This window comes from Triticum urartu, chromosome 6A, assembly GCF_056163025.1.
Source record: "Triticum urartu cultivar PI428250 chromosome 6A, HENAU_Tu73, whole genome shotgun sequence".
Taxonomy (NCBI): domain Eukaryota; kingdom Viridiplantae; phylum Streptophyta; class Magnoliopsida; order Poales; family Poaceae; genus Triticum; species Triticum urartu.
The window spans coordinates 420,085,959-420,111,653 of record NC_141878.1 but is presented as its reverse complement, the minus strand read 5'-3'; the positions used below and the strand labels follow the sequence as shown (position 1 = coordinate 420,111,653).

Sequence of the window (25,695 nt, the reverse complement as noted above, 5' to 3'; positions counted from 1 at the left end):
GGAAACCGCTTATCATTTCCTTCTGCTCCTCGTTGGGTTCGACACTCTTACTTATCGAAAGGACTACTATAGATCCCCTATACTTGTGGGTCATCAGGTATCCTATGAAGACGCACTTCTCCGATTTGGGTTCGAGCATATCGGGCTAAAGCTTTTTCACATAAGCATCACAACCCCAAACTTTAAGAAACGACGGCTAAGGTTTCTTGCCAAACCACATTTCATATGGTGTCATCTCAACGGATTTAGATGGTGCCCTATTTAACGTGAATGCAACTGTCTCTAATGCATAACCCCAAAACGATAGTCGTAAATCGGGAAGAGACATCATAGATCGCACCATATCTAATGAAGTAAGGTTACGACGTTCAGACACACCATTACGTTATGGTGTTTGAGGTGGCATGAGTTGCGAAACTATTCCACATTGTTTTAAATGAAGACCAAACTCGTAACTTAAATATCCGCCTCTACAATCAGACCATAGAAACTTTATTTTCTTGATACGATGATTTTCTACTTCACTCTGAAATTCTTTGAACTTTTCAAATGGTTCAGACTTATGTTTCATTAAGTAGATATACCCATATCTGCTCAAATCAATATAATTTCCAATAAGTCAGTGGCTCGCTCCATTGTTCCGGAGAACAGAGTCTTAGTCATCTTGCCCATGAGGCATGGTTCACAAGCATCAAGTGATTCCAAAAGCCCATCAGCATGGAGTTTCTTCATGCGCTTTACACCAATATGACCTAAACGGCAGTGCCACAAATAAGTTTCACTATCATTATTAACTTTGCATACTTTGGCATCAATATTATGAATATGTGTATCACCACGATCGAGATTTAATAAAAATAGGCCAGTCATCAAGGGTGCATGACCATAAAAGATATTACTCATATAAATAGAACAACCATTATTCTCTAATTTAAATGAATATCTGTATGTCATGAAACAAGATACAGATATAATGTTCATGCTCAACGTTGGCACCAAATAACAATTATTCAGGTCTAAAACTAATCCTGAAGGTACATGTAGAGGTAGCATGCTGACGGCGATCACATCGACCTTGGAACCATTTCAGACGCGCATCGTCACCTCGTCCTTAGCCAATCTTTGTTTAATCTGTAGCCTCTGTTTCGAGTTGCAAGTATGAGCAACAAAACTAGTATCAAATACCCAGGAGCTACTACGAGCATTATTAAGGTACACATCAATAACATGTATATCAAATATACCTTTCACTTTGCCATCCTTCTTATCCGCAAAATACTTGGGGTAGTTCCGCTTCCAGTGACCAGTCCCTTTGCAGTAGAAGCACTCAGTTTCAGGCTTTGATCCAGACTTGGGCTTCTTCCCGGGAGCAGCAACTTGCTTGCTATTCTTCTTGCAGTTCCCCTTCTTTCCTTTGGCCTTTTTCTTGAAACTAGTGGTCTTGTTAACCATCAACACTTGATGCTCCTTCTTGATTTCTATGTCCGCAGCCTTGAGCATTGCGAACAGCTCGGGAATCGTCTTGTTCATCCCTGGCATATTATACTTCATCACGAAGCCTTTATAGCTTGGTGGAAGTGATTGAAGAACTCTGTTAATAACACTATCATCCGGAAAATTAACTCCCAGCCAAGTCAAGTGGCTATGGTACCCAGACATTCTGAGCATGCGTTCACTAACAGAACTGTTCGCCTCCATCTTTCAGCTATAGAACTTGTTGGAGACTTCATATCTCTCAACTCGGGCAATTGCTTGAAATATTAAGTTCAACTCCTGGAACATCTCATATGCTCCATGACGTTCAAAACGTCTTTGAAGTTCTGATTCTAAGCCGCAAAGCATGGCACACTGAACTATCGAGTAGTCATCAGATTTAGCTTGCCAGACGTTCATAACGTCCGGAGTTGCTCCTGCAGCAGGCCTTGCACCTAGCGGTGCATCAAGGACATAATTATTTTGTGTAGAAATGAGGATAATCCTCAAGTTACAGACCCAGTCCGTGTAGTTGCTACCATCATCTTTCAACTTAGCTTTGTCTAGGAACACATTAAAATTCAAGGGAATGGTAGCACAGGCCATTGATTTACAACATAGATATGCAAAAAACTATCAGGACTAAGTTCATGATAAATTTAAGTTCAATTAATCATATTACTTAAGAACTCCCACTTAGATAGACATCCCTCGAGTCATCTAAATGATCATGTGATCCATATCAACTAAACCATGCCCGATCATCACGTGAGATGGAGTAGTTTTCAATGGTGAACATCTCTATGTTGATCATATCTACTATATGATTCACGTTCGATCTTTCGGTCTTAGTGTTCTGAGGCCATGTTTGTACATGCTAGGCTCGTCAAGTTTAACCCGAGTATTCTGCACGTGCAGAACTGTCTTGCACGCGTTATATGTGAACATAGAGCTTATCACACCCGATCATCACGTGGTGTCTTGGCACGACGAACTGTCGCAACGGTGCATACTCAGGGATAACACTTATACCTTGAAATTTAGTGAGGGATCACCTTATAATGCTACCGCCGTACTAAGCAAAATAAGATGCCTAAAAGATAAACATCACATGCAATCAAAATATGTGACATGATATGGCCATCATCATCTTGTGCCTTTGATCTTCATCTCCAAAGCACCATCATGATCTCCATCGTCACCGGCTTGACACCTTGATCTCCATCGTAGCGTCATTGTCGTCTCGCCCACTATTGCTTCTACAACTATCGCTAACGCATAGTGATAAAGTAAAGCAATTACATGGAAATTGCATTTCATACAATAAAGCGACAACCATAAGGCTCCTGCCAGTTGCTGATAACTTTTACAAAACATGATCATATCATACAATAACGTATATCACATGATGTCTTAACCATATCACATCACAACATGCCCTGCAAAAACAAGTTAGACGTCCTCTACTTTGTTTTTGCAAGTTTTACGTAGCTTCTACGGGCTTCTAGTAAGAATCATTCTTACCTACGCATCAAAACCACAACGATGTTTCATCAAGTTTTTGTTTTAACCGTCAACAAGGACCGGTCATAGTCAAATTTGATTCAACTAAAGTTGGAGAAACAGACACCCGCCAGCCACCTTTATGCAAAACAAGTTGCATGTCTGCCAATGGAATTGGTCTCATGAACGTGGTCATGTAAGGTTGGTCCGGGCCGCTTCATCCAACAATACCGCCAAATCAAAATAAGACTTTGGTGGTAAGCAGTATGACTATCATCGCCCACAACCCTTTGTGTTCTACTTGTTCATATCATCTACGCATAGACCTGGCTCGGATGCCACTGAAGGGGAATGTAGCATGCAATTTGAAAGAAAATCCTACGATCACGCAAGATCTATTCACTGATTATGTTTTTCACTAAGTCTGTGACCTGATTATGTTTTTGCCATGTTCACATGCTTGCAATTGTATTTTCTGATCCCTTTTGGCTCAAGGTCACTAAGGGACTTTTGTTAAGCTCTTTGATTAGATTCATGCCATGCCTTGTTTTGCCATGTTAAGTTCCTGTAGCATAAAGTTTTCATGCTCCAAAGTGTGCTACCTGATCTGAAATTCCAGGCTTGTGTTAATTTCACTAAGTCTGAAACCTGTTTATCAATTGCACTGTTGCCATGCTTGTTTGAACCCGTTAATGGATGAATTGGCCATAGCTCAGTGTTCATATTTTGTCAAGCATTATGAGTGGATCCCTTCCATGTATTGTTTTTCCATGTTTGAGTGCTGTAGCATAATTATCTTGATGCATTTAGATGGCTACTTGCTGTTTATCGCACACCGGTGCCATATTTGTTTTGCTTGCCATTTCCAAACCGTGCATCCGATTCCGGTGTTCTTTATATCGATTTCAACCGAAATCACCTCACCTTTCTAGTGGCACTCTTGGATTTCCAGGTTGAGGCCAGGTTCATTCATTCCTTGTCAAATCTTGCATATGCATCACATACCGCATCCCGCATAGCATACCATGTTTGCATCATGTTGTTTGAGCTTTGCACATGGTTGATTGTGTCCCTTTTGCTTGTTTGTCTTGTTTGGGTAGAGCCGGGAGACGAGTTCGCTAACGAGGAGCCCGTTGAGTTTGCTTTCGAGGATCCAGTCAACTCTGGCAACTTTGCAGGCAAGATGATCATACCCTCGAAATCACTTCTATCTTTGCTTTGCTAGATGCCCGCTCTTTTGCTATGACTATGCTACGATGCCTACCACTTGCTTATCATGCCTCAAAAATTGCCATGTCAAACCTCTAACCCACCATGTCCTAGCAAACCGTTGATTGGCTATGTTACCGCTTTGCTCAGCCCCTCTTATAGTGTTGCTGGTTGCAGGTGAAGATTGGAGATCGTTCCTTGTTGGAACATTATTTTCTTGTTGGGATATCACTATATTATCTTGTTATCTTAATGCATCTATATACTTGGTAAAGGGTGGAAGGCTCGGCCTTTTTTCCTAGTGTTTTGTTCCACTCTTGCCGCCCTAGTTTCCGTCATATCGGTGTTATGTTCCCGGATTTTGCGTTCCTTACGCGGTAGGGTAATAATGGGAACCCCTTGACAGATCGCCTTGTATAAAACTCCTCCAGCAATGCCCAACCTTGGTTTTACCATTTTGCACCTAGCCTCTTTTTCCCTTGTGTTTCTGGAGCCCAAGGGTCATCTTATTTAAACCCCCCTAGGCCAGTGCTCCTCTGAGTGTTGGTCCAAACTAGAGTCCTGTGCAGCACCCCCTCGGGGAAACTCGAGGTTTGGTTTTAGTTGTATGGAGCGCTCATCTAAGTGTGCCTTGAGAACGAGATATGTGCAGCTCCTATCGGGATTTGCCGGCACATTCGGGCGGTGTTGCTGGATTTGTTTTAACTTGTCGAAGTTGTCTTGTAGAACCGGGATACTGAGTCTGATCGGAATGTCTTGGGAGAAGGTATATCCTTCGTTGACCATGAGAGCTTGTCATGGGCTAAGTTGGGACTCCCCTGCAGGGATTTGAACTTTCGAAAGCCGTGCCCGTGGTTATGGGCAGATGGGAATTTGTTAACGTCCAGTTGTAGATAACTTGAACCTTAACTTAATTAAAATGAATCTACTGTGTGTGTAACCGTGATGGTCTCTTCTCGGCGGAGTCCGGGAAGTGAACATGGTGTTGGAGTAATGCTTGCCGTAGTTGGTTCTCTAGTTCTTCGTTCGCGCTTTGCCTTCTCTTCTCGCTCTCTTTTGCGAACAGGTTAGCCACCATATATGCTAGTCGCTTGCTGCAGCTCCACATATTACCTTGCCTTACCTATAAGCTTAAATAGTCTTGATCGCGAGGGTGCGAGATTACTGAGTCCCCGTGGCTCACAGATTACTTCCAAACCAGATGCAGGGCCCGATGACTCCGTTCCAGATGATGCGCTTGAGCTCAAGTGGGAGTTCGACGAAGACTCACGCCGTTACTATGTGTCTTTCCCTGATGATCAGTAGTGGTGCCCAGTTGGGGCGATCGGGACCATGTCGCTTGTTGGGGTTGATCTTTTATTTTGGTACCATAGTCGGACCATGATTGTATTGGTTGATGTAATGCTATTTATGTACTATATTTGACGTGGCGAGTGTAAGCCAACTATGTACCTTTCCCCTTATTATCTATTTACATGGGTTGTTGTGAAGATTACCTTACTTGCGACATTGCTTTCAATGCAGTTATGCCTCTAAGTCGTGCTTCGACACGTAGGAGATATAGCCGCATCGAGGGCGTTACAAATTGGTAATCAGAGCCTTCCCCGACCTTCGGAGCCCCCACTGTTTGATCGTTATTACCGGACGAGTTCAGTCTAGAAAAATGTTTTGAGTCATTTAGGAATTATATATTGGAGAGTTTAGGAATTCTTTTTACTCCCCAGTCCCTTCATCGCTCTGGTAAGGCTTCCTGACGTAGAGTTTTGACTCTTCTCTTCTCAAATTTCACTAAAAAAAAATTTAGGATCACGCGGGTATCTTGGAATCGTTCCGATGGTTTTGTGACGAGAACATTGTTCTTGGTGCCTCCTGTCATTTAGGGGTTGCGGCAGTGTCCCGGGGAGTTGAGCTCCGAGGTGTTGTCGTCACAATTTTATCGTTGTAGTTCTGGAATACCTGAGTTTAGTTCGCCGACATCGAAAATCTCTTTTATGCAGTTGTTGGTGAGATAACCTCGACGCCACCCAGTACTGGGGCGGGAGTTCGGGAGTATTGCCATAACTTGTATAACGGATGCTTTTCAAAGGTTGAGGTAGACAATTTCTGAAGTTTTTCTCGGTTATGTGTTGAAGGATGGATACATCTGGATGTAGGATTTGCTAGATTTGGGTGAGATATTATGCTTCCCCTGTATCCCCAACGCCTGATTGCATAACCGGAAAGGTTCAGGAGTTTCATAGGTGGGAATTCTTGTAGCTCTAGTTCTTCTTCCACAGATATTTGGTTTGAGATTGGGTGATCTTTACCGAGTATTCGTTCTTGCTCCGTACCTTGTTGATTTATTCCTCTACCTAAATTCTAAGTGGCTTCTAAATTTGTGGATATGTGACCATTTCAATTGGAATGCATTCGTTCATTTTGTTTGGATGTGAAGACTATATGTTGCAATTTCATCCCGTTGGATTCAGCTTCAATTTTATCTGTCAATGTGCTAATGGATGTCAATCTCTTCAGGATGGCTCCTCCAACGCGCACGACTCCGAATCCTGATCCACCACCACCACCTCCTCCTCCGGAGGCATGGCAAGCTGTGATGGACGCTACCAATGCAAACACGCAGTTGATCATGCAAATTCTTTAAGAGCGCAACCAAGCGAACCAAGGCAACCAAGGCAACCAAGGCAACCAAGGCAACAATCAGAATCACTTTGCTACACTCAACCAGTTCCTTGCTAACCAGCCAAAGACCTTCAGCAATTGCGTTGAGGTAACTGACGCTGATGATTGGATCGTGGACTTGTGCAAGCATTTTGAGTGCAGTAACGTCAGGCCTGAGGACTTTGTCAAGTTCGCTTCCTTCCAACTCAAAGACCAAGCTGCAGAATGGTTTCAGTAGTACAAAGATTCCAGAGGAGGCCGTGTGATTACCTGGTATGAATTCCGTCAAGACTTCAAAGCTCATCATATTCCTCAGAGCGTGGTTGAAAGCAAGCGTGAGGAATTCCGCAACCTGAAGCAAGGCTCTATGTCTGTCTATGATTACAACAAGTTGTTTCAGAAGCTCACCCGCTTTGCTAAGCAGGACGTCCCTGATGAGAAGAGCATGATATACCAGTTCAGGGGTGGTCTCAGAGAGGAAATCCAGCTAGCTCTTGTTCTCTTTGAGCCCTTGAGATACGATGAGTTCTACAACATGGCATTGAAGCAAGAGGCTGCTCAACTGAAGTGTGATGCCTCCAAGAAGCGAGTTAGAGATGCTACTCCTTCTTCCTCTACTCAAGTGGCTAAGCAGCAGAAGTATTGGCTTCCTCCTCCTCCGTTCCGTCAGCCGTATCAACAGAAGAGCAAAGGTGGCAGTGGATCTTCCCACCCACCCAACCCTGGCTTTCAGAACAAGACTTCGTCTCAAGCTCCAAGATCGAGTGCTCCGTATCACCGTCCGTTTTCAGAGGTCACGTGCAACAAGTGCCAACAGAAGGGTCACTATGCCAACAAATGCTTCAATCAAAGGCGTCTCCCTCCTCCTCCTCCTGTGAGATCGGCAAGTACAGCTGTGGTCAAGCATAACCCCAAGTACGCTAAGGTCAACATGGTGAATGCAGCTCAGGCAGAGGACTCGTCAGATGTCATCATGGGTAACGTTCCTGTTTACGATATTCCTGCAAGAGTTCTTTTCGACACTGGTGCATCGCATTATTTCATTTCCAAACCTTTTGCATCAAAGTATGAGTGCGATTATCGGTATCTGCAAAGTTCCTTGCAAATCGTGTCATCGGGCAAGCAAATGACAAATAATACCTGCGTCCCGGATGTTACTATCACGTTGGGCGACTACAAATTTCTAGCTTCTCCTATTGTTCTGGGCGACTCAGATATTGATCTTATTCTCGGAATGGATTGGCTTTCTAAGCATAAGGCGCATCTTGATTGTGCTGCCAGGCAGATTCAATTGACTCATTCGTCTAAGGATGTAATTGTCTTTGCCGCTCGTGATGATACCATACGTCTGTTTTCTCTCAATGAGAAGGGTGAACTGGATGCCATCTCTCAAATTCCAGTCGTTTGCGAATATCAAGACGTCTTTCCAGAAGAGCTTCCAGGAATGCCTCTGCACCGGCCAGTTGAATTCGTCATCGATCTTGAGCCTGGCACGGAACCGGTTTGCAAGCGTCCTTACAAGCTCGGACCTGAAGAGTTGAAGGAGCTGAAGAAGCAACACGATATTCAAGAGCTAATGGGTCTCATCCGACCTAGCTCTTCTCCATGGGGTTGTGGAGTACTTTTTGTGAAGAAGAAGGATGGAATGGACCGACTTTGTGTTGACTACCATCCATTGGACAAGAAGACTATCAAGAACAAGTACCCACTTCCCAACATCAATGAGCTGTTCGAACAACTCAAAGGTGCCCAAGTATTCTCCAAGCTTGATCTCCGTATGGGTTATCACCAGATTCGAATCCGTGAGCAAGATATTCCCAAGACGGCTTTCAAAACAAGCTATGGTTCATATGAATACACTGTCATGTCTTTTGGCCTCGTCAACGCTCCTCCGACTTTCTCTCGCATGATGAACTTCATCTTCAACGCCTACACAAATGACTTTGTTTTGGTCTATCTCAACGACATTCTGGTCTTTTCGAAGAACAAGGAAGATCATGCCAAGCACTTGCGTTTGGTGCTCGATAAGCTCAGGGAACATCAGTTCTACGCCAAGTTCTCAAAGTGCGAGTTTTGGCTCGATGAGGTTCTTTATCTTGGGCATATCATCTCTACCAAGGGCATTGCGGTGAATCCTGAGAAGGTGTCTGCAATTGTGAATTGGGAACCACCTCAGAACGTGAAGCAACTCCATAGCTTCCTTGGTCTCACAAGCTACTGTCGAAGGTTCGTTGAGAACTTTTCAAAGATCGCGAAGCCTCTTTCAAACCTTCTCCAGAAGCACGTCAAGTACGTTTGGTCTCCGGAATGTGACATCGCTTTCAACACTTTGAAAGAGAAATTGGTCACTGCTCCAGTTCTGACTCCTCCTGATGAATCCAAACCGTTCGAGGTCTTCTGCGATGCCTCTCTTCAAGGTCTTGGTGCAGTGTTGATGCAAGAGAAGAAAGTTGTGGCTTATACCTCTCGCCAGTTGAAGCCCAACGAGAAGAACTACCCCACTCATGACCTCGAGTTGGCGGCAGTTGTGCATGCTCTTTTGACTTGGAGACATCTCTTATTGGGAAGAAAAGTGGACATCTTCACTGACCACAAGAGTCTCAAGTACATCTTCACTCAGCCTAATCTCAACCTCAGGCAGACTCGTTGGGTCAAAATGATTCAAGAGTACAATACGAGTATCGAGTATACTGCGGGCAAGGCCAATGTGATTGCTGACGCATTGAGCAGGAAGGCTTACTGCAACAGTCTGATTCTCAAGCGTTACCGACCCGAGCTTTCTGAAGCTTTCCGCAAACTCAATCTGCAAGTTGTTCCTCAAGGTTTCCTCACCAACCTTCAAGTCTATCCTACCTTGGAAGACCAGATTCACGAGGCTCAACTTCTTGATGCTATGGTGAAGAAGGTGAAGATTGGGATTGCCAAGAGTCAACCCAAGTACAAGTGCTACCGCCTTGATGACAAGGATACTCTCTTCTTCGAGGATCGTATTGTTGTGCCCAAAGGTGATCTTCGTAAAGTTATCATGAACGAGGCTCACAATTCTCTCCTCTCCATCCACCCTGGGAGTACGAAGATGTATCAGGACCTCAAATAGGCTTATTGGTGGACTCGAATGACGCGCGAGATTGCTCAGTTCGTGAATGAGTGTGATGTCTGCAGAAGAGTGAAGGCAGAACACCAAAGGCCAGCTGGTCTCCTCCAACCTCTTGCCATTCCAGAATGGAAGTTTGACCACATTGAGATGGACTTCGTGACTAGGTTTCCAAAGTCCAAGCGTGGCAATGATGCTATATTCGTTGTCATCGACAAACTCACTAAAGTGGCTCACTTTCTGCCTATCAAAGAGTCTATCACCGCAGCTCAATTGGCGGAGCTCTATACCTCTCGGATTGTCTCGCTGCACGGTATTCCATAGGTGATCTCTTCAGACCGTGGCAACATCTTTACCTCCAAGTTTTGGGAGTCTTTTCAGAAGGCCATGGGCACCAACATCCGCTTCAGCACAACTTTCCATCCTCAAACTAGCGGTCAAGTCGAGCATGTCAATCAGATTCTCGAGGATATGCTCAGGGCTTGCGTGATCTCCTTCGGCATGAAGTGGGAAGATTGTCTTCCATATGCTGAATTCTCCTACAACAACAGTTTTCAAGCAAGTTCGGCCAAGGCCCCATTCGAAATTCTGTATGGCAGGAAGTGCCGTACTCCACTCAACTGGTCAAAAACCGATGAACGTCAACTTCTGGGAAATGACTTAATCACAGAGGCAGAGGAGGTGTGCAAAGTCATTCGAGATAACCTCAAAGCAGCGCAATCGCGCCAGAAGAGCTAGTATGATAGTAAGCACCGTGATTTGGCTTTCGAGATCGGAGATCATGTTTACCTCCGCGTCTCTCCAATGAAAGGTACTCGTCGTATCGGTATCAAAGGGAAGCTTGCCCCTAGATACGTGGGCCCTTTCAAGATCGTCAGCAAGAGAGGCGATCTTGCCTATCAACTCGAGCTTCCTTCAAACTTTGCAAATGTGCACGACGTGTTCCATGTCTCTCAGCTCCGCAAGTGCTTCAAGACTCCTGACCGCACCGTCAACTTCGAAGACATTGATCTCCAAGAAGATCTCTCTTATCGTGAGCACCCCGTTGCTATTCTTGAAGAGACTGAACACAAGACTCGCAATAAGTCAATCAAATTCCTCAAAGTCAAGTGGTCACACCATTCCGACCGTGAAGCCACCTGGGAACGCGAGGATCACCTCCGTTCTGAGTACCCGGCGTTCTTCCAGTCCTAGATCTCGGGACGAGATCCTTTCGTAGTGGTGGAGTGTTGTAACACCCCGGATGTAATTTACCTAATATGTACTCCAACTCTTGCCGTTTCCGGCGCTAAGTTATTTTATTTCCTCGGGTTTGGGTTTTTGTCTCCGTGTGTTGTTGTCGTTGTCATGCATCTCATATCATGTCATCATGTGCATTGCATTTGCATACGTGTTCGTCTCATGCATCCGAGCATTTTCCCTATTGTCCGTTTTGCATTCCGGCGCTCCTATCTCCTCCGGTGGTCCTTTCTACCTTCTTTTCGTGTGTGGGGGTTAAACATTTCTGGATTGGACCGAGACTTGTCAAGCAGCCTTGGTTTACTACCAGTAGACCGCCTGTCAGGTTTCGTACCATTTGGACTTCGTTTGATGCTCCAACGGTTAACCGAGGGATCGAGAAGGCCTCATGTGTGTTGCAGCCCAACACCCTTCCAATTTGGCCCAAAACCCACCAAAACCCTCTCCATCATCTAGAGCGTTCGATCACGATCGCGTGGCCGAAAACCGCACCTCATTTGGACTCTCCTAGCTCCTCCTATGCCTATATAATAGGTCCTCCTCTGAAATTCACGGTTCTTCCCCCCTAACCCTAGATCCACTCCTTTCGTGCAACCGGACGTGTCCGGCCCGCACCGGACAGCGTCCGCCCACCGCCTCCGGCCAATCGGGAAGCGCCAAGTGGCGCCGCACCCACTTCCCCGCCGCCAGCCCGCCGGGCCCAAGGCCGGCCCCCGCGGCCCAGCCGCCAGGCGCCGCCCGCGCCGGCCTCCCGCTCCGTCGCAGAGCGCCTCGTCGCCGGCAGGCTCCGGTCCCGCCGCACTTCGCCGCTTTGGGCGCCGCCACCGCTTCTCGCCGGCGCCGCGGACGCCACCACCGCCGCCTTCGTCCTCCTCGTCGTCCGGCGAAGCTCCGGCCGACCCAAGTCCGGGAAGCTCCTTCCCCTCCTTCCTCCGGCGACGTTGACTCCGGCGACGTTCAACCTCGAAGTCCGTGCTGCTACAGTTATCCCAGATCCAGATCTGATTCGGTTGACTTTCCTCCCGGAACCCAAGATATTTTGCGTTTTTCATCATGCTATAACTCCGCATCCATAGCTCCGTTTTGGGCGTGTAGCATATCAAAATGTTTGCCTCAGAGAGGACATCATTTCATCTCATTGCATCATTTTCATTTCAGCTCATCTTGGTGCCCGAAATGCTGTTGGAAGAGAGCTATTTGAGTTAATAGTTAGATCTGCTGCACCAAATAGCTGTTTGTCATTTTTGCCATGATTAATGTGTGCATGATATGCTCCTGAGCTCTACATGAGTTTTGTTATATGCTTTGCCATCTTTACAGAGGTGCTTACCATGTATTTTTGTGATGTGTGTGGTGACTAGCAGAAGCTTGCAAAGTAGTGCATTCGTTAATGCTGATTTCAGGGACTTAGAAATTTCACTAAGTCCTTGATCTGTTTTTATCAATATGCCATATGTTCATGTTGTTTCCTAGTGATCCGTGCCTCTTTTGTGGATGATCAGTAAGGATGATTTGTTAATCTTGTGGTGCTATATCCATCCATGTCTTTGTTTGCATTTATGGAGCACACTAGCTTGAGTCAATCGAGCTCTACTTTTGCTATTTCGTAATTCCTGGCAGATTGTCTACTTGTTAGCGATTTTGCCGAGGATGTTGTTGTTGATCCGTGGATGCTATGTTGTTGTTCTTGCCATGTCTAGCTTATATAATATGTATTCTTGATGGGTGTGTGCTTAGTTTGCCATGCCTTGCTCTGTAGTGAGTGCATCGAGCTCGTAAACATGCCTACTTGCTATCATATTTGCATGCTCCAGTTTTTCACTAAGTCTGTGACTTGATTATGTTTTTGCCATGTTCACATGCTTGCAATTGTATTTTCTGATCCCTTTTGGCTCAATGTCACTAAGGGACTTTTGTTAAGCTCTTTGAGAAGCTTCATGCCATGCCTTGCTTTGCCATGTTAAGTTCCTGCAGCATATAGTTTTCATGCTCCAAAGTGTGCTATCTGATCTGAAATTCCAGGCTTGTGTTAATTTCACTAAGTCTGAAACCTGTTTATCAATTGCACATTTGCCATGCTTGTTTGAACCTGTTAATGGATGAATTGGCCATAGCCTAGTGTTCATATTTTGTCAAGAATTATGAGTGGATCCCTTCCATGTATTTTGTTGCCATGTTTGAGTGCTGTAGCATAATTATCTTGATGCATTTAGATGGCTACTTGCTGTTTATCGCACACCGGTGCCATATTTGTTTTGCTTGCCATTTCCAAACCGTGCATCCGATTCCGGTGTTCTTTATATTGATTTCAACCAAAATCACCTCACCTTTCCAGTGGCACTCTTGGATTTCCATGTTGAGGCCAGGTTCATTAATTCCTTGTCAAATCTTGCATATGCATCACATACCGCATCCCGCATAGCATACCATGTTTGCATCATGTTGTTTGAGCTTTGCACGTGGTTGATTGTGTCCCTTTTGCTTGTTTGTCTTGTTTGGGTAGAGCCGGGAGACGAGTTCGCTAACGAGGAGCCCGTTGAGTTTGCGCCGGCCTCCCGCTCCGTCGCAGAGCGCCTCGTCGCCGGCAGGCTCCGGTCCCGCCGCACTTCGCCGCTTTGGGCGCCGCCACCGCTTCTCGCCGGCGCCGCGGACGCCACCACCGCCGCCTTCGTCCTCCTCGTCGTCCGGCGAAGCTCCGGCCGACCCAAGTCCGGGAAGCTCCTTCCCCTCCTTCCTCCGGCGACGTTGACTCCGGCGACGTTCAACCTCGAAGTCCGTGCTGCTACAGTTATCCCAGATCCAGATCTGATTCGGTTGACTTTCCTCCCGGAACCCAAGATATTTTGCGTTTTTCATCATGCTATAACTCCGCATCCATAGCTCCGTTTTGGGCGTGTAGCATATCAAAATGTTTGCCTCAGAGAGGACATCATTTCATCTCATTGCATCATTTTCATTTCAGCTCATCTTGGTGCCCGAAATGCTGTTGGAAGAGAGCTATTTGAGTTAATAGTTAGATCTGCTGCACCAAATAGCTGTTTGTCATTTTTGCCATGATTAATGTGTGCATGATATGCTCCTGAGCTCTACATGAGTTTTGTTATATGCTTTGCCATCTTTACAGAGGTGCTTACCATGTATTTTTGTGATGTGTGTGGTGACTAGCAGAAGCTTGCAAAGTAGTGCATTCGTTAATGCTGATTTCAGGGACTTAGAAATTTCACTAAGTCCTTGATCTGTTTTTATCAATATGCCATATGTTCATGTTGTTTCCTAGTGATCCGTGCCTCTTTTGTGGATGATCAGTAAGGATGATTTGTTAATCTTGTGGTGCTATATCCATCCATGTCTTTGTTTGCATTTATGGAGCACACTAGCTTGAGTCAATCGAGCTCTACTTTTGCTATTTCGTAATTCCTGGCAGATTGTCTACTTGTTAGCGATTTTGCCGAGGATGTTGTTGTTGATCCGTGGATGCTATGTTGTTGTTCTTGCCATGTCTAGCTTATATAATATGTATTCTTGATGGGTGTGTGCTTAGTTTGCCATGCCTTGCTCTGTAGTGAGTGCATCGAGCTCGTAAACATGCCTACTTGCTATCATATTTGCATGCTCCAGTTTTTCACTAAGTCTGTGACTTGATTATGTTTTTGCCATGTTCACATGCTTGCAATTGTATTTTCTGATCCCTTTTGGCTCAATGTCACTAAGGGACTTTTGTTAAGCTCTTTGAGAAGCTTCATGCCATGCCTTGCTTTGCCATGTTAAGTTCCTGCAGCATATAGTTTTCATGCTCCAAAGTGTGCTATCTGATCTGAAATTCCAGGCTTGTGTTAATTTCACTAAGTCTGAAACCTGTTTATCAATTGCACATTTGCCATGCTTGTTTGAACCTGTTAATGGATGAATTGGCCATAGCCTAGTGTTCATATTTTGTCAAGAATTATGAGTGGATCCCTTCCATGTATTTTGTTGCCATGTTTGAGTGCTGTAGCATAATTATCTTGATGCATTTAGATGGCTACTTGCTGTTTATCGCACACCGGTGCCATATTTGTTTTGCTTGCCATTTCCAAACCGTGCATCCGATTCCGGTGTTCTTTATATTGATTTCAACCAAAATCACCTCACCTTTCCAGTGGCACTCTTGGATTTCCATGTTGAGGCCAGGTTCATTAATTCCTTGTCAAATCTTGCATATGCATCACATACCGCATCCCGCATAGCATACCATGTTTGCATCATGTTGTTTGAGCTTTGCACGTGGTTGATTGTGTCCCTTTTGCTTGTTTGTCTTGTTTGGGTAGAGCCGGGAGACGAGTTCGCTAACGAGGAGCCCGTTGAGTTTGCGCCGGCCTCCCGCTCCGTCGCAGAGCGCCTCGTCGCCGGCAGGCTCCGGTCCCGCCGCACTTCGCCGCTTTGGGCGCCGCCACCGCTTCTCGCCGGCGCCGCGGACGCCACCACCGCCGCCTTCGTCCTCCTCGTCGTCCGGCGAAGCTCCGGCCGACCCAAGTCCGGGAAGCTCCTTCCCCTCCTTCCTCCGGCGACGTTGACTCCGGCGACGTTCAACCTCGAAGTCCGTGCTGCTACAGTTATCCCAGATCCAGATCTGATTCGGTTGACTTTCCTCCCGGAACCCAAGATATTTTGCGTTTTTCATCATGCTATAACTCCGCATCCATAGCTCCGTTTTGGGCGTGTAGCATATCAAAATGTTTGCCTCAGAGAGGACATCATTTCATCTCATTGCATCATTTTCATTTCAGCTCATCTTGGTGCCCGAAATGCTGTTGGAAGAGAGCTATTTGAGTTAATAGTTAGATCTGCTGCACCAAATAGCTGTTTGTCATTTTTGCCATGATTAATGTGTGCATGATATGCTCCTGAGCTCTACATGAGTTTTGTTATATGCTTTGCCATCTTTACAGAGGTGCTTACCATGTATTTTTGTGATGTGTGTGGTGACTAGCAGAAGCTTGCAAAGTAGTGCATTCGTTAATGCTGATTTCAGGGACTTAGAAATTTCACTAAGTCCTTGATCTGTTTTTATCAATATGCCATATGTTCATGTTGTTTCCTAGTGATCCGTGCCTCTTTTGTGGATGATCAGTAAGGATGATTTGTTAATCTTGTGGTGCTATATCCATCCATGTCTTTGTTTGCATTTATGGAGCACACTAGCTTGAGTCAATCGAGCTCTACTTTTGCTATTTCGTAATTCCTGGCAGATTGTCTACTTGTTAGCGATTTTGCCGAGGATGTTGTTGTTGATCCGTGGATGCTATGTTGTTGTTCTTGCCATGTCTAGCTTATATAATATGTATTCTTGATGGGTGTGTGCTTAGTTTGCCATGCCTTGCTCTGTAGTGAGTGCATCGAGCTCGTAAACATGCCTACTTGCTATCATATTTGCATGCTCCAGTTTTTCACTAAGTCTGTGACTTGATTATGTTTTTGCCATGTTCACATGCTTGCAATTGTATTTTCTGATCCCTTTTGGCTCAATGTCACTAAGGGACTTTTGTTAAGCTCTTTGAGAAGCTTCATGCCATGCCTTGCTTTGCCATGTTAAGTTCCTGCAGCATATAGTTTTCATGCTCCAAAGTGTGCTATCTGATCTGAAATTCCAGGCTTGTGTTAATTTCACTAAGTCTGAAACCTGTTTATCAATTGCACATTTGCCATGCTTGTTTGAACCTGTTAATGGATGAATTGGCCATAGCCTAGTGTTCATATTTTGTCAAGAATTATGAGTGGATCCCTTCCATGTATTTTGTTGCCATGTTTGAGTGCTGTAGCATAATTATCTTGATGCATTTAGATGGCTACTTGCTGTTTATCGCACACCGGTGCCATATTTGTTTTGCTTGCCATTTCCAAACCGTGCATCCGATTCCGGTGTTCTTTATATTGATTTCAACCAAAATCACCTCACCTTTCCAGTGGCACTCTTGGATTTCCATGTTGAGGCCAGGTTCATTAATTCCTTGTCAAATCTTGCATATGCATCACATACCGCATCCCGCATAGCATACCATGTTTGCATCATGTTGTTTGAGCTTTGCACGTGGTTGATTGTGTCCCTTTTGCTTGTTTGTCTTGTTTGGGTAGAGCCGGGAGACGAGTTCGCTAACGAGGAGCCCGTTGAGTTTGCGCCGGCCTCCCGCTCCGTCGCAGAGCGCCTCGTCGCCGGCAGGCTCCGGTCCCGCCGCACTTCGCCGCTTTGGGCGCCGCCACCGCTTCTCGCCGGCGCCGCGGACGCCACCACCGCCGCCTTCGTCCTCCTCGTCGTCCGGCGAAGCTCCGGCCGACCCAAGTCCGGGAAGCTCCTTCCCCTCCTTCCTCCGGCGACGTTGACTCCGGCGACGTTCAACCTCGAAGTCCGTGCTGCTACAGTTATCCCAGATCCAGATCTGATTCGGTTGACTTTCCTCCCGGAACCCAAGATATTTTGCGTTTTTCATCATGCTATAACTCCGCATCCATAGCTCCGTTTTGGGCGTGTAGCATATCAAAATGTTTGCCTCAGAGAGGACATCATTTCATCTCATTGCATCATTTTCATTTCAGCTCATCTTGGTGCCCGAAATGCTGTTGGAAGAGAGCTATTTGAGTTAATAGTTAGATCTGCTGCACCAAATAGCTGTTTGTCATTTTTGCCATGATTAATGTGTGCATGATATGCTCCTGAGCTCTACATGAGTTTTGTTATATGCTTTGCCATCTTTACAGAGGTGCTTACCATGTATTTTTGTGATGTGTGTGGTGACTAGCAGAAGCTTGCAAAGTAGTGCATTCGTTAATGCTGATTTCAGGGACTTAGAAATTTCACTAAGTCCTTGATCTGTTTTTATCAATATGCCATATGTTCATGTTGTTTCCTAGTGATCCGTGCCTCTTTTGTGGATGATCAGTAAGGATGATTTGTTAATCTTGTGGTGCTATATCCATCCATGTCTTTGTTTGCATTTATGGAGCACACTAGCTTGAGTCAATCGAGCTCTACTTTTGCTATTTCGTAATTCCTGGCAGATTGTCTACTTGTTAGCGATTTTGCCGAGGATGTTGTTGTTGATCCGTGGATGCTATGTTGTTGTTCTTGCCATGTCTAGCTTATATAATATGTATTCTTGATGGGTGTGTGCTTAGTTTGCCATGCCTTGCTCTGTAGTGAGTGCATCGAGCTCGTAAACATGCCTACTTGCTATCATATTTGCATGCTCCAGTTTTTCACTAAGTCTGTGACTTGATTATGTTTTTGCCATGTTCACATGCTTGCAATTGTATTTTCTGATCCCTTTTGGCTCAATGTCACTAAGGGACTTTTGTTAAGCTCTTTGAGAAGCTTCATGCCATGCCTTGCTTTGCCATGTTAAGTTCCTGCAGCATATAGTTTTCATGCTCCAAAGTGTGCTATCTGATCTGAAATTCCAGGCTTGTGTTAATTTCACTAAGTCTGAAACCTGTTTATCAATTGCACATTTGCCATGCTTGTTTGAACCTGTTAATGGATGAATTGGCCATAGCCTAGTGTTCATATTTTGTCAAGCATTATGAGTGGATCCCTTCCATGTATTTTGTTGCCATGTTTGAGTGTTGTAGCATAATTATCTTGATGCATTTAGATGGCTACTTGCTGTTTATCGCACACCGGTGCCATATTTGTTTTGCTTGCCATTTCCAAACCGTGCATCCGATTCCGGTGTTCTTTATATTGATTTCAACCAAAATCACCTCACCTTTCCAGTGGCACTCTTGGATTTCCATGTTGAGGCCAGGTTCATTAATTCCTTGTCAAATCTTGCATATGCATCACATACCGCATCCCGCATAGCATACCATGTTTGCATCATGTTGTTTGAGCTTTGCACGTGGTTGATTGTGTCCCTTTTGCTTGTTTGTCTTGTTTGGGTAGAGCCGGGAGATGAGTTTGCTAACGAGGAGCCCGTTGAGTTTGCTTTCGAGGATCTAGTCAACTCTGACAACTTTGCAGGCAAGATGATCATACCCTCGAAATCACTTCTACCTTTGCTTGGCTAGATGCTCGCTCTTTTGCTATGCCTATGCTACGATGCCTACCACTTGCTTATCATGCCTCCCAAATTGCCATGTCAAACCTCTAACCAACCATGTCCTAGCAAACCGTTGATTGGCTATGTTACCGCTTTGCTCAACCCCTCTTATAGCGTTGCTAGTTGCAGGTGAAGATTGGAGATCGTTACTTGTTGGAACATTATTTTCTTGTTGGGATATCACTATATTATCTTGTTATCTTAATGCATCTATATATTTGGTAAAGGGTGGAAGGCTCGGCCTTTTTTCCTAGTGTTTTGTTCCACTCTTGCCGCCCTAGTTTCCGTCATATCGGTGTTATGTTCCCGGATTTTGCGTTCCTTACGCGGTTGGGTAATAATGGGAACCCCTTGACAGATCGCCTTGAATAAAACTCCTCCAGCAATGCCCGACCTTGGTTTTACCATTTGCCACCTATCCTCTTTTTCCCTTGGGTTTCCGGAGCCCAAGGGTCATCTTATTTAAACCCCCCCGGGCCAGTGCTCCTCTGAGTGTTGGTCCAAACTAGATTCCTGTGCAGCACCCCCTCGGGGAAACTCGAGGTTTGGTTTTAGTTGTATGGAGCGCTCATCAGAGTGTGCCTTGAGAACGAGATATGTGCAGCTCCTATCGGGATTTGTCGGCACATTCGGGCGGTGTTGCTGGATTTGTTTTAACTTGTCGAAGTTGTCTTGTAGAACCGGGATACCGAGTCTGATCGGAATGTCTCGGGAGAAGGTATATCCTTCGTTGACCGTGAGAGCTTGTCATGGGCTAAGTTGGGACTCCCCTGCAGGGATTTGAACTTTCGAAAGCTGTGCCCGCGGTTATGGGCAGATGGGAATTTGTTAATGTCCGGTTGTAGATAACTTGAACTTTAACTTAATTAAAATGAATCTACTGTGTGTGTAACCGTGATGGTCTCTTCTCGGCGGAGTCCGGGAAGTGAACACGGTGTTGGAGTAATGCTTGCCGTAGTTGGTTCTCTAGTTCTTCGTTCGTGCTTTGCCTTCTCTTCTCGCTCTCTTTTGCGAACAGGTTAGCCACCAGATATGCTAGTCGCTTGCTGCAGCTCCACATATTACCTTGCCTTACCTATAAGTTTAAATAGTCTTGATCGTGAGGGTGCGAGATTGCTGAGTCCCCGTGGCTCACAGATTACTTCCAAACCAGATGCAGGGCCCGATGACTCCGTTCCAGATGATGCGCTTGAGCTCAAGTGGGAGTTCGAGGAAGACTCACGCCGTTACTATGCGTCTTTCCCTGATGATCAGTAGTGGTGCCCAGTTGGGGCGATCGGGACCATGTCGCTTGTTGGGGTTGATCTTTTATTTTGGTACCGTAGTCGGACCATGATTGTATTGGTTGATGTAATGCTATTTATGTACTTTGTTTGACGTGGTGAGTGTAAGCCAACTATGTACCTTTCCCCTTATTATCTATTTACATGGGTTGTTGTGAAGATTACCTTACTTGCGACATTGCTTTCAATGCGGTTATGCCTCTAAGTCGTGCTTCGACACGTAGGAGATATAGCCGCATCGAGGGCGTTACAAGGTAACCCCTCGTTACTCCGATAAAATCAGAAACACTCTGAAACCATTCCGGTGTCCGAATACCAGCGTCCAACATATCAATCTTTACCTCTCGACCATTTCGAGACTCCTCATCATGTCCGTGATCTCATCCCGGACTCAGAATAATCTCAGGTCACCAAAACACATAACTCATAATACAAATCGTCATCGAACGTTAGGCATGCGGACCCTACGGGTTTGAGAACTATGTAGATATGACCGAGACACATCTCCGATCAATAACCAACAGCGGAACCTATATGCTCATATTGGTTCCTACATATTCTACGAAGATCTTTATTAGTTAAACCGCAATCACAACGTACGTCATTCCCTTTGTCATCGGTATGTTACTTGCCCGAGATTTGATCGTCGGTATCCTCATACCTAGTTCAATATCGTTACCGGCAAGTCTCTTTACTCGTTTCGTAATGCATCATCCTGCAACTAACTTATTAGTCACATTGCTTGCAAGGCTTATCATGATGTGCATTGCCGAGAGGGCCCAGCGATACCTCTCCGATACTCGGAGTGACAAATCCTAATCTCGATCTATGCCAACCCAACAAATACCTTAGGAGACACCTGTAGAGCATATTTATAATCTCCCAGTTACGTTGTGACGTTTGATAGCACACAAGGTGTTCCTCCGGTATTCGGGAGTTGCATAATCTCATAGTCAAAGGAATATGTATAAGTCATGAAGAAAGCAATATCTATAAAATTAAACGATCATAATGCTAAGCTAACGGGTGGGTCTTCTCCATCACATCATTCTCCTAATGATGTGATCTTGTTCATCAAATGACAACACATGTCAATGGTCAGGAAACATAACCATCTTTGATTAACGGGCTAGTCAAGTAGAGGCATACTAGGGACACTTTGTTTTGTCTATGTATTCACACATGTATCAAGTTTCCGGTTAATACAATTCTAGCATGAATAATAACATTTATCATGATATAAGGAAATATAAATAACAACTTTATTATTGCCTCTAGGGCATATTTCCTTCAAGACATGGGATGCAGCTAACCTCGATGGCAAACAACAGCATCGTCCGTTATGACCCCGCGTAAGTACATGGACATGCATGTTAAGTACAACATGGTTAGCATCCACCAAAAATAGAAAATGGGCAGCATCTCTAGTATATCTTCATTGCGGAGAGTACCACGGTAGAAAAGGGACAAATTAAAAAATGGACACAACTGTTAATTGCAACAGGCTTAACAACATCCTAAGTCATGTTTTGTAAGTTTGTAGCCATTGAAATACAACTGTTTAAAAATGGATTCAACTTTTAATTGCAATTGGCTTAATAGCCATTGAAACCGGTACTGATAAAAATACAATTGGCAGAGTTAAACATCACAAGGCAGGTGCTGCCAGAGCAAAGAATGGCCCAATTGTCTATAAAAAGGTAGGGAAAGTAGCTAAAACGTGTTAGGCATGTTTACTAGAACATGTTTAAGACATCGACCCTACAGAACATAGTCATTAATTGCAACTAGTATTGGTAAGATTGAACTAGTGGGTACATACTTGGTAAGTCCTGAGAGGTAGTTGCCGGGGCACTTCATCTTGGCTAGAGCCTGCCCAAAGTCAGCGGCGGATGAGGCGAGATGTTCCTCCGGGTCGAAGCGTGGATCAGTGCCACTGACATGTGTACCTACGGGCAACAAGTAAATGGTATAAGTTAAACAACAATTGCACAAATGATGTGAAATATTGTAAGACATGGGATGCAGCTAACCTCGACGGCAAACAACAACATCGACCGTACATGGACATACAAGTTAAGTACAAAAGGGTTAGCATCCACTAAAAATAGCAAATGGGAAGCATCTCTAGTGATATCTTGAGTCATGTATTGTAAGTTTGTTGCTGGTATTGGTAAAATTGAGCTAGACACGGTAATATTTGAACATCACACAGTGTGCAGTACTGAAATAAACAAGGAACGGACATGCTTAATACATCAACCATATAAATGATAACCGTTGCAAGTGGTATTGGTAAGATTTAGCTGGTCAAATCTTACCTATTAAGTCCTGGGGGATAGTCATTGGGGCACTTCATCTGGGCCAGAGCCTGCACCATGTCCACGGCGGCAGAGGTGAGGTGTTCCTCCAGGTCAACACACACAGCGGCCATCGCGCCATGGACCTCCATCAGCTCCTGGCGGTGGGGATTTGGAGGCATGAGGATAGTTTGCAGGCACCATTTAAGCAATCAGGCAGGGGCCGTGATAGAGATCAGTGGGTTACCTGATTGGATTTGAGCAAAACGTAGATGTGGTTGAAGCTGTGGTTGCGACGGCGGTGGTTTGAGCTGCCGGTAGGAGGAGGCGCGGGGGGGGCGGATACTTCAGAAATTTGATGGATGGGGATGTGGTTGGAGGAATAAATTCTGAAATCATGCGCCTAATGAAAATTTCACTATGAAACTTGAAACTTGGGTGGGGGAAACACACAATGCAAACGAAGCGCGTAAAATACTCGTGTGCAAGAAAACAGAAAATTGGTAGATCCCGTCTCCAAAAAAATGTACACATGTAGTTGATTTTTTGGTTCAATGGTATGCTTGGTTTATTAGGAAACATCACACAGGTAACTAACTTATGGATCATTAACGCAAAAAACACATACGTGTACAACATAGAAACCGTGTGTTTTGTGATCTTCTAACGATTAACACAAAAAACGCACACGGGCACACATGCTAATCAATGCTCAAAGCCCTCAAAGGATGCTCTTACCAACATTGTACGCTAATACTACAAACTTAAAGTAATATTGGTAATTTTCTCTAATACTACAAATTTAAACTACTTCTGACATGCTGCCATCGGGGTATGCTGGCCAGACGCTGGCGTTCTCCTTCCCAGCCTTGTAGGCGGCATCCCACCGTGCTTCGATCTCCACCAAGCTCTCCCCACCACGGCGTGCGGCCTCTTATTTCTTGAGGCGGCAGGACTCTCTTTTCTTGACTGCTTTTTGCCTTTTCCGCTCCTTCTCTGCGGTCACGCTAGATCCACCACCCATTCGGCCATGGCAGCCTCAAAGTCCACCCACGTAACTGTGTGGCCGCCGCCGGCGATGAACTCGGCGCGGTGAGATGCCATCGCTTCCTTACCATGGGTGCAATCACGGGCGGCGAGGAACGTGGCGCGGCGCTATGCCATCGCTTCCTTACCAGTTACTATGCGTTGCGGTGCCATGGACGACGCTTGGAGAGAGCTCTGGGATGGAGGGGCCGGGCAGCCATACAGTGCGGTGGTATTTAAGAGCTCAACGACAAACAACAATAGAAATTTGGCTACCCTTACAATTTTGCTCGTTCATTATCGCACATGGTTCTTCTCCGTCGCTTCCGGAAACAGTGTGCGTTGAGCCTATTGTGTGTTGCGTTATGATTGGCCGGAACCCCAGCCACATGGATCGCGCGTGTGCACCATAGGATGTGCCGTGATTGAACGACAATCCACGTCCCTCTCGTCACACCTGTGCAATTGTAGCTGGATTGGATTTATATGCTCTAAATGCCTAGAAAATGCACATAATCCCCTAGATATGGTAACTAAGCATGAAAAAATGCCAAATTTGAACATGGTGATTTGCAGGGTGTATGTTTGTTGTAGAAAAAAGAACTCCAGGGCAAAGAATGAAGAAAATTTGGATTCCCCTTCAAACTTGGTGATTTCCCTCTCAAAAGCATGGAACTTCTTTGGTGATGGTTCGATTTATGAAGGGCGTGCATGACGACATAAGCCAAACCTTCTCATATTTTTACCAGGGCATGGTGAGGTCATACCATGGCACCATGCTAGGCGTCATGTTTGTCAAGCATTTATTTCATTTTTCTATAGTTGAAAACCCAATAAACAAACATTTGTGGTTGACTATTGCCGCACATTTCATCGAAATATCTGTCCATTCCTTGTAAAAGGCATGAGAATTTACTAAATGGCACGAGCATGGTTTTCCAGTCCGTTCTTGTGCACCCTTTCATGCACCGATTGTTTGAACTTGCATTATGTGCATTAATGCTTAGGAAATGCACATAATCCCCTAAATATGGTAAATGAACCCGGAAAAGTGCCAAATTTGAACACAGTGATTTGCAGGGTGTATGTTCATCATAGAAAAAAACTCATGGACAAAGGACAAAGGAAATTTGGATCCCCCTTCAATCTGGGTGATTTCCCCCTCGAAACCATGAAACTTCCTCGGTGATGGTTTGATTTATGAAAGGCGCACATCGAGACAGAAGGAAAACATTCTCCAATTCTTACCAGGGCACGGTGAGGCCATACCATGGCACCACACCAGGCATCATGTTTTCCAACCATGTATATCATTTTTTGTATAGTTGTCATCCCAGTAAACGACGCGTTTATGGTTGACTATTGCCACACATTTCCTTGAATTATCATCCCATTCCTTGTAAAAGGCATGAGAATGTACTAAATAGCACGAGCATGGTTTTTGAGACCGTTCTTGTGCACCTTTTCATGCACCGATTGTTCAAATTTTAATTATGTGCATTAATGCCTAGAAAATGCACATAATCCCATAGATATAGTAAATGAGCCCAGAAAAATGTCAAATTTGAACACATTGCATTTGAGGCAGTATGTTGATCGTTGGAAAAAAACTAAATGACAAACTAGGACAGAAATTTGGATTCCCCTTCAATCTTGGGGATTTCCCTCTCCAAAGCATGGAACTTCCTTGGTGATGGTTCAATTTATGCAGGGCGTGCATGACGACATAAGCCAAACCTTATAAAAATTTTACCAGGGAATGGTGGGGTCATACCATGGCACCATGCTAGGCGTTATGTTTTTCAAGCATTTATTTAATTTTTTATAGTTGAAAACCC

General features: G+C 44.9%; 1 protein-coding gene across 1 annotated transcript; it reads right to left on the bottom strand.

The window, feature by feature from the left end:
- Positions 1–1,086: 1,086 nt before the first annotated feature.
- Positions 1,087–2,052, bottom strand: LOC147965496 (uncharacterized). The gene has a single exon (XM_087530484.1). The coding sequence runs from the start codon at positions 1,696–1,698 to the stop codon at positions 1,087–1,089; it is 612 nt and encodes a 203-aa protein (XP_087386610.1). The 5' UTR covers positions 1,699–2,052.
- Positions 2,053–25,695: the final 23,643 nt, after the last annotated feature.

Coding starts and splice junctions, on each gene's coding strand:
- LOC147965496 (XM_087530484.1), bottom strand. CDS start 1,698: ATGGAGGCGAACAGTTCTGTTAGTGAACGCATGCTCAGAATGTCTGGG.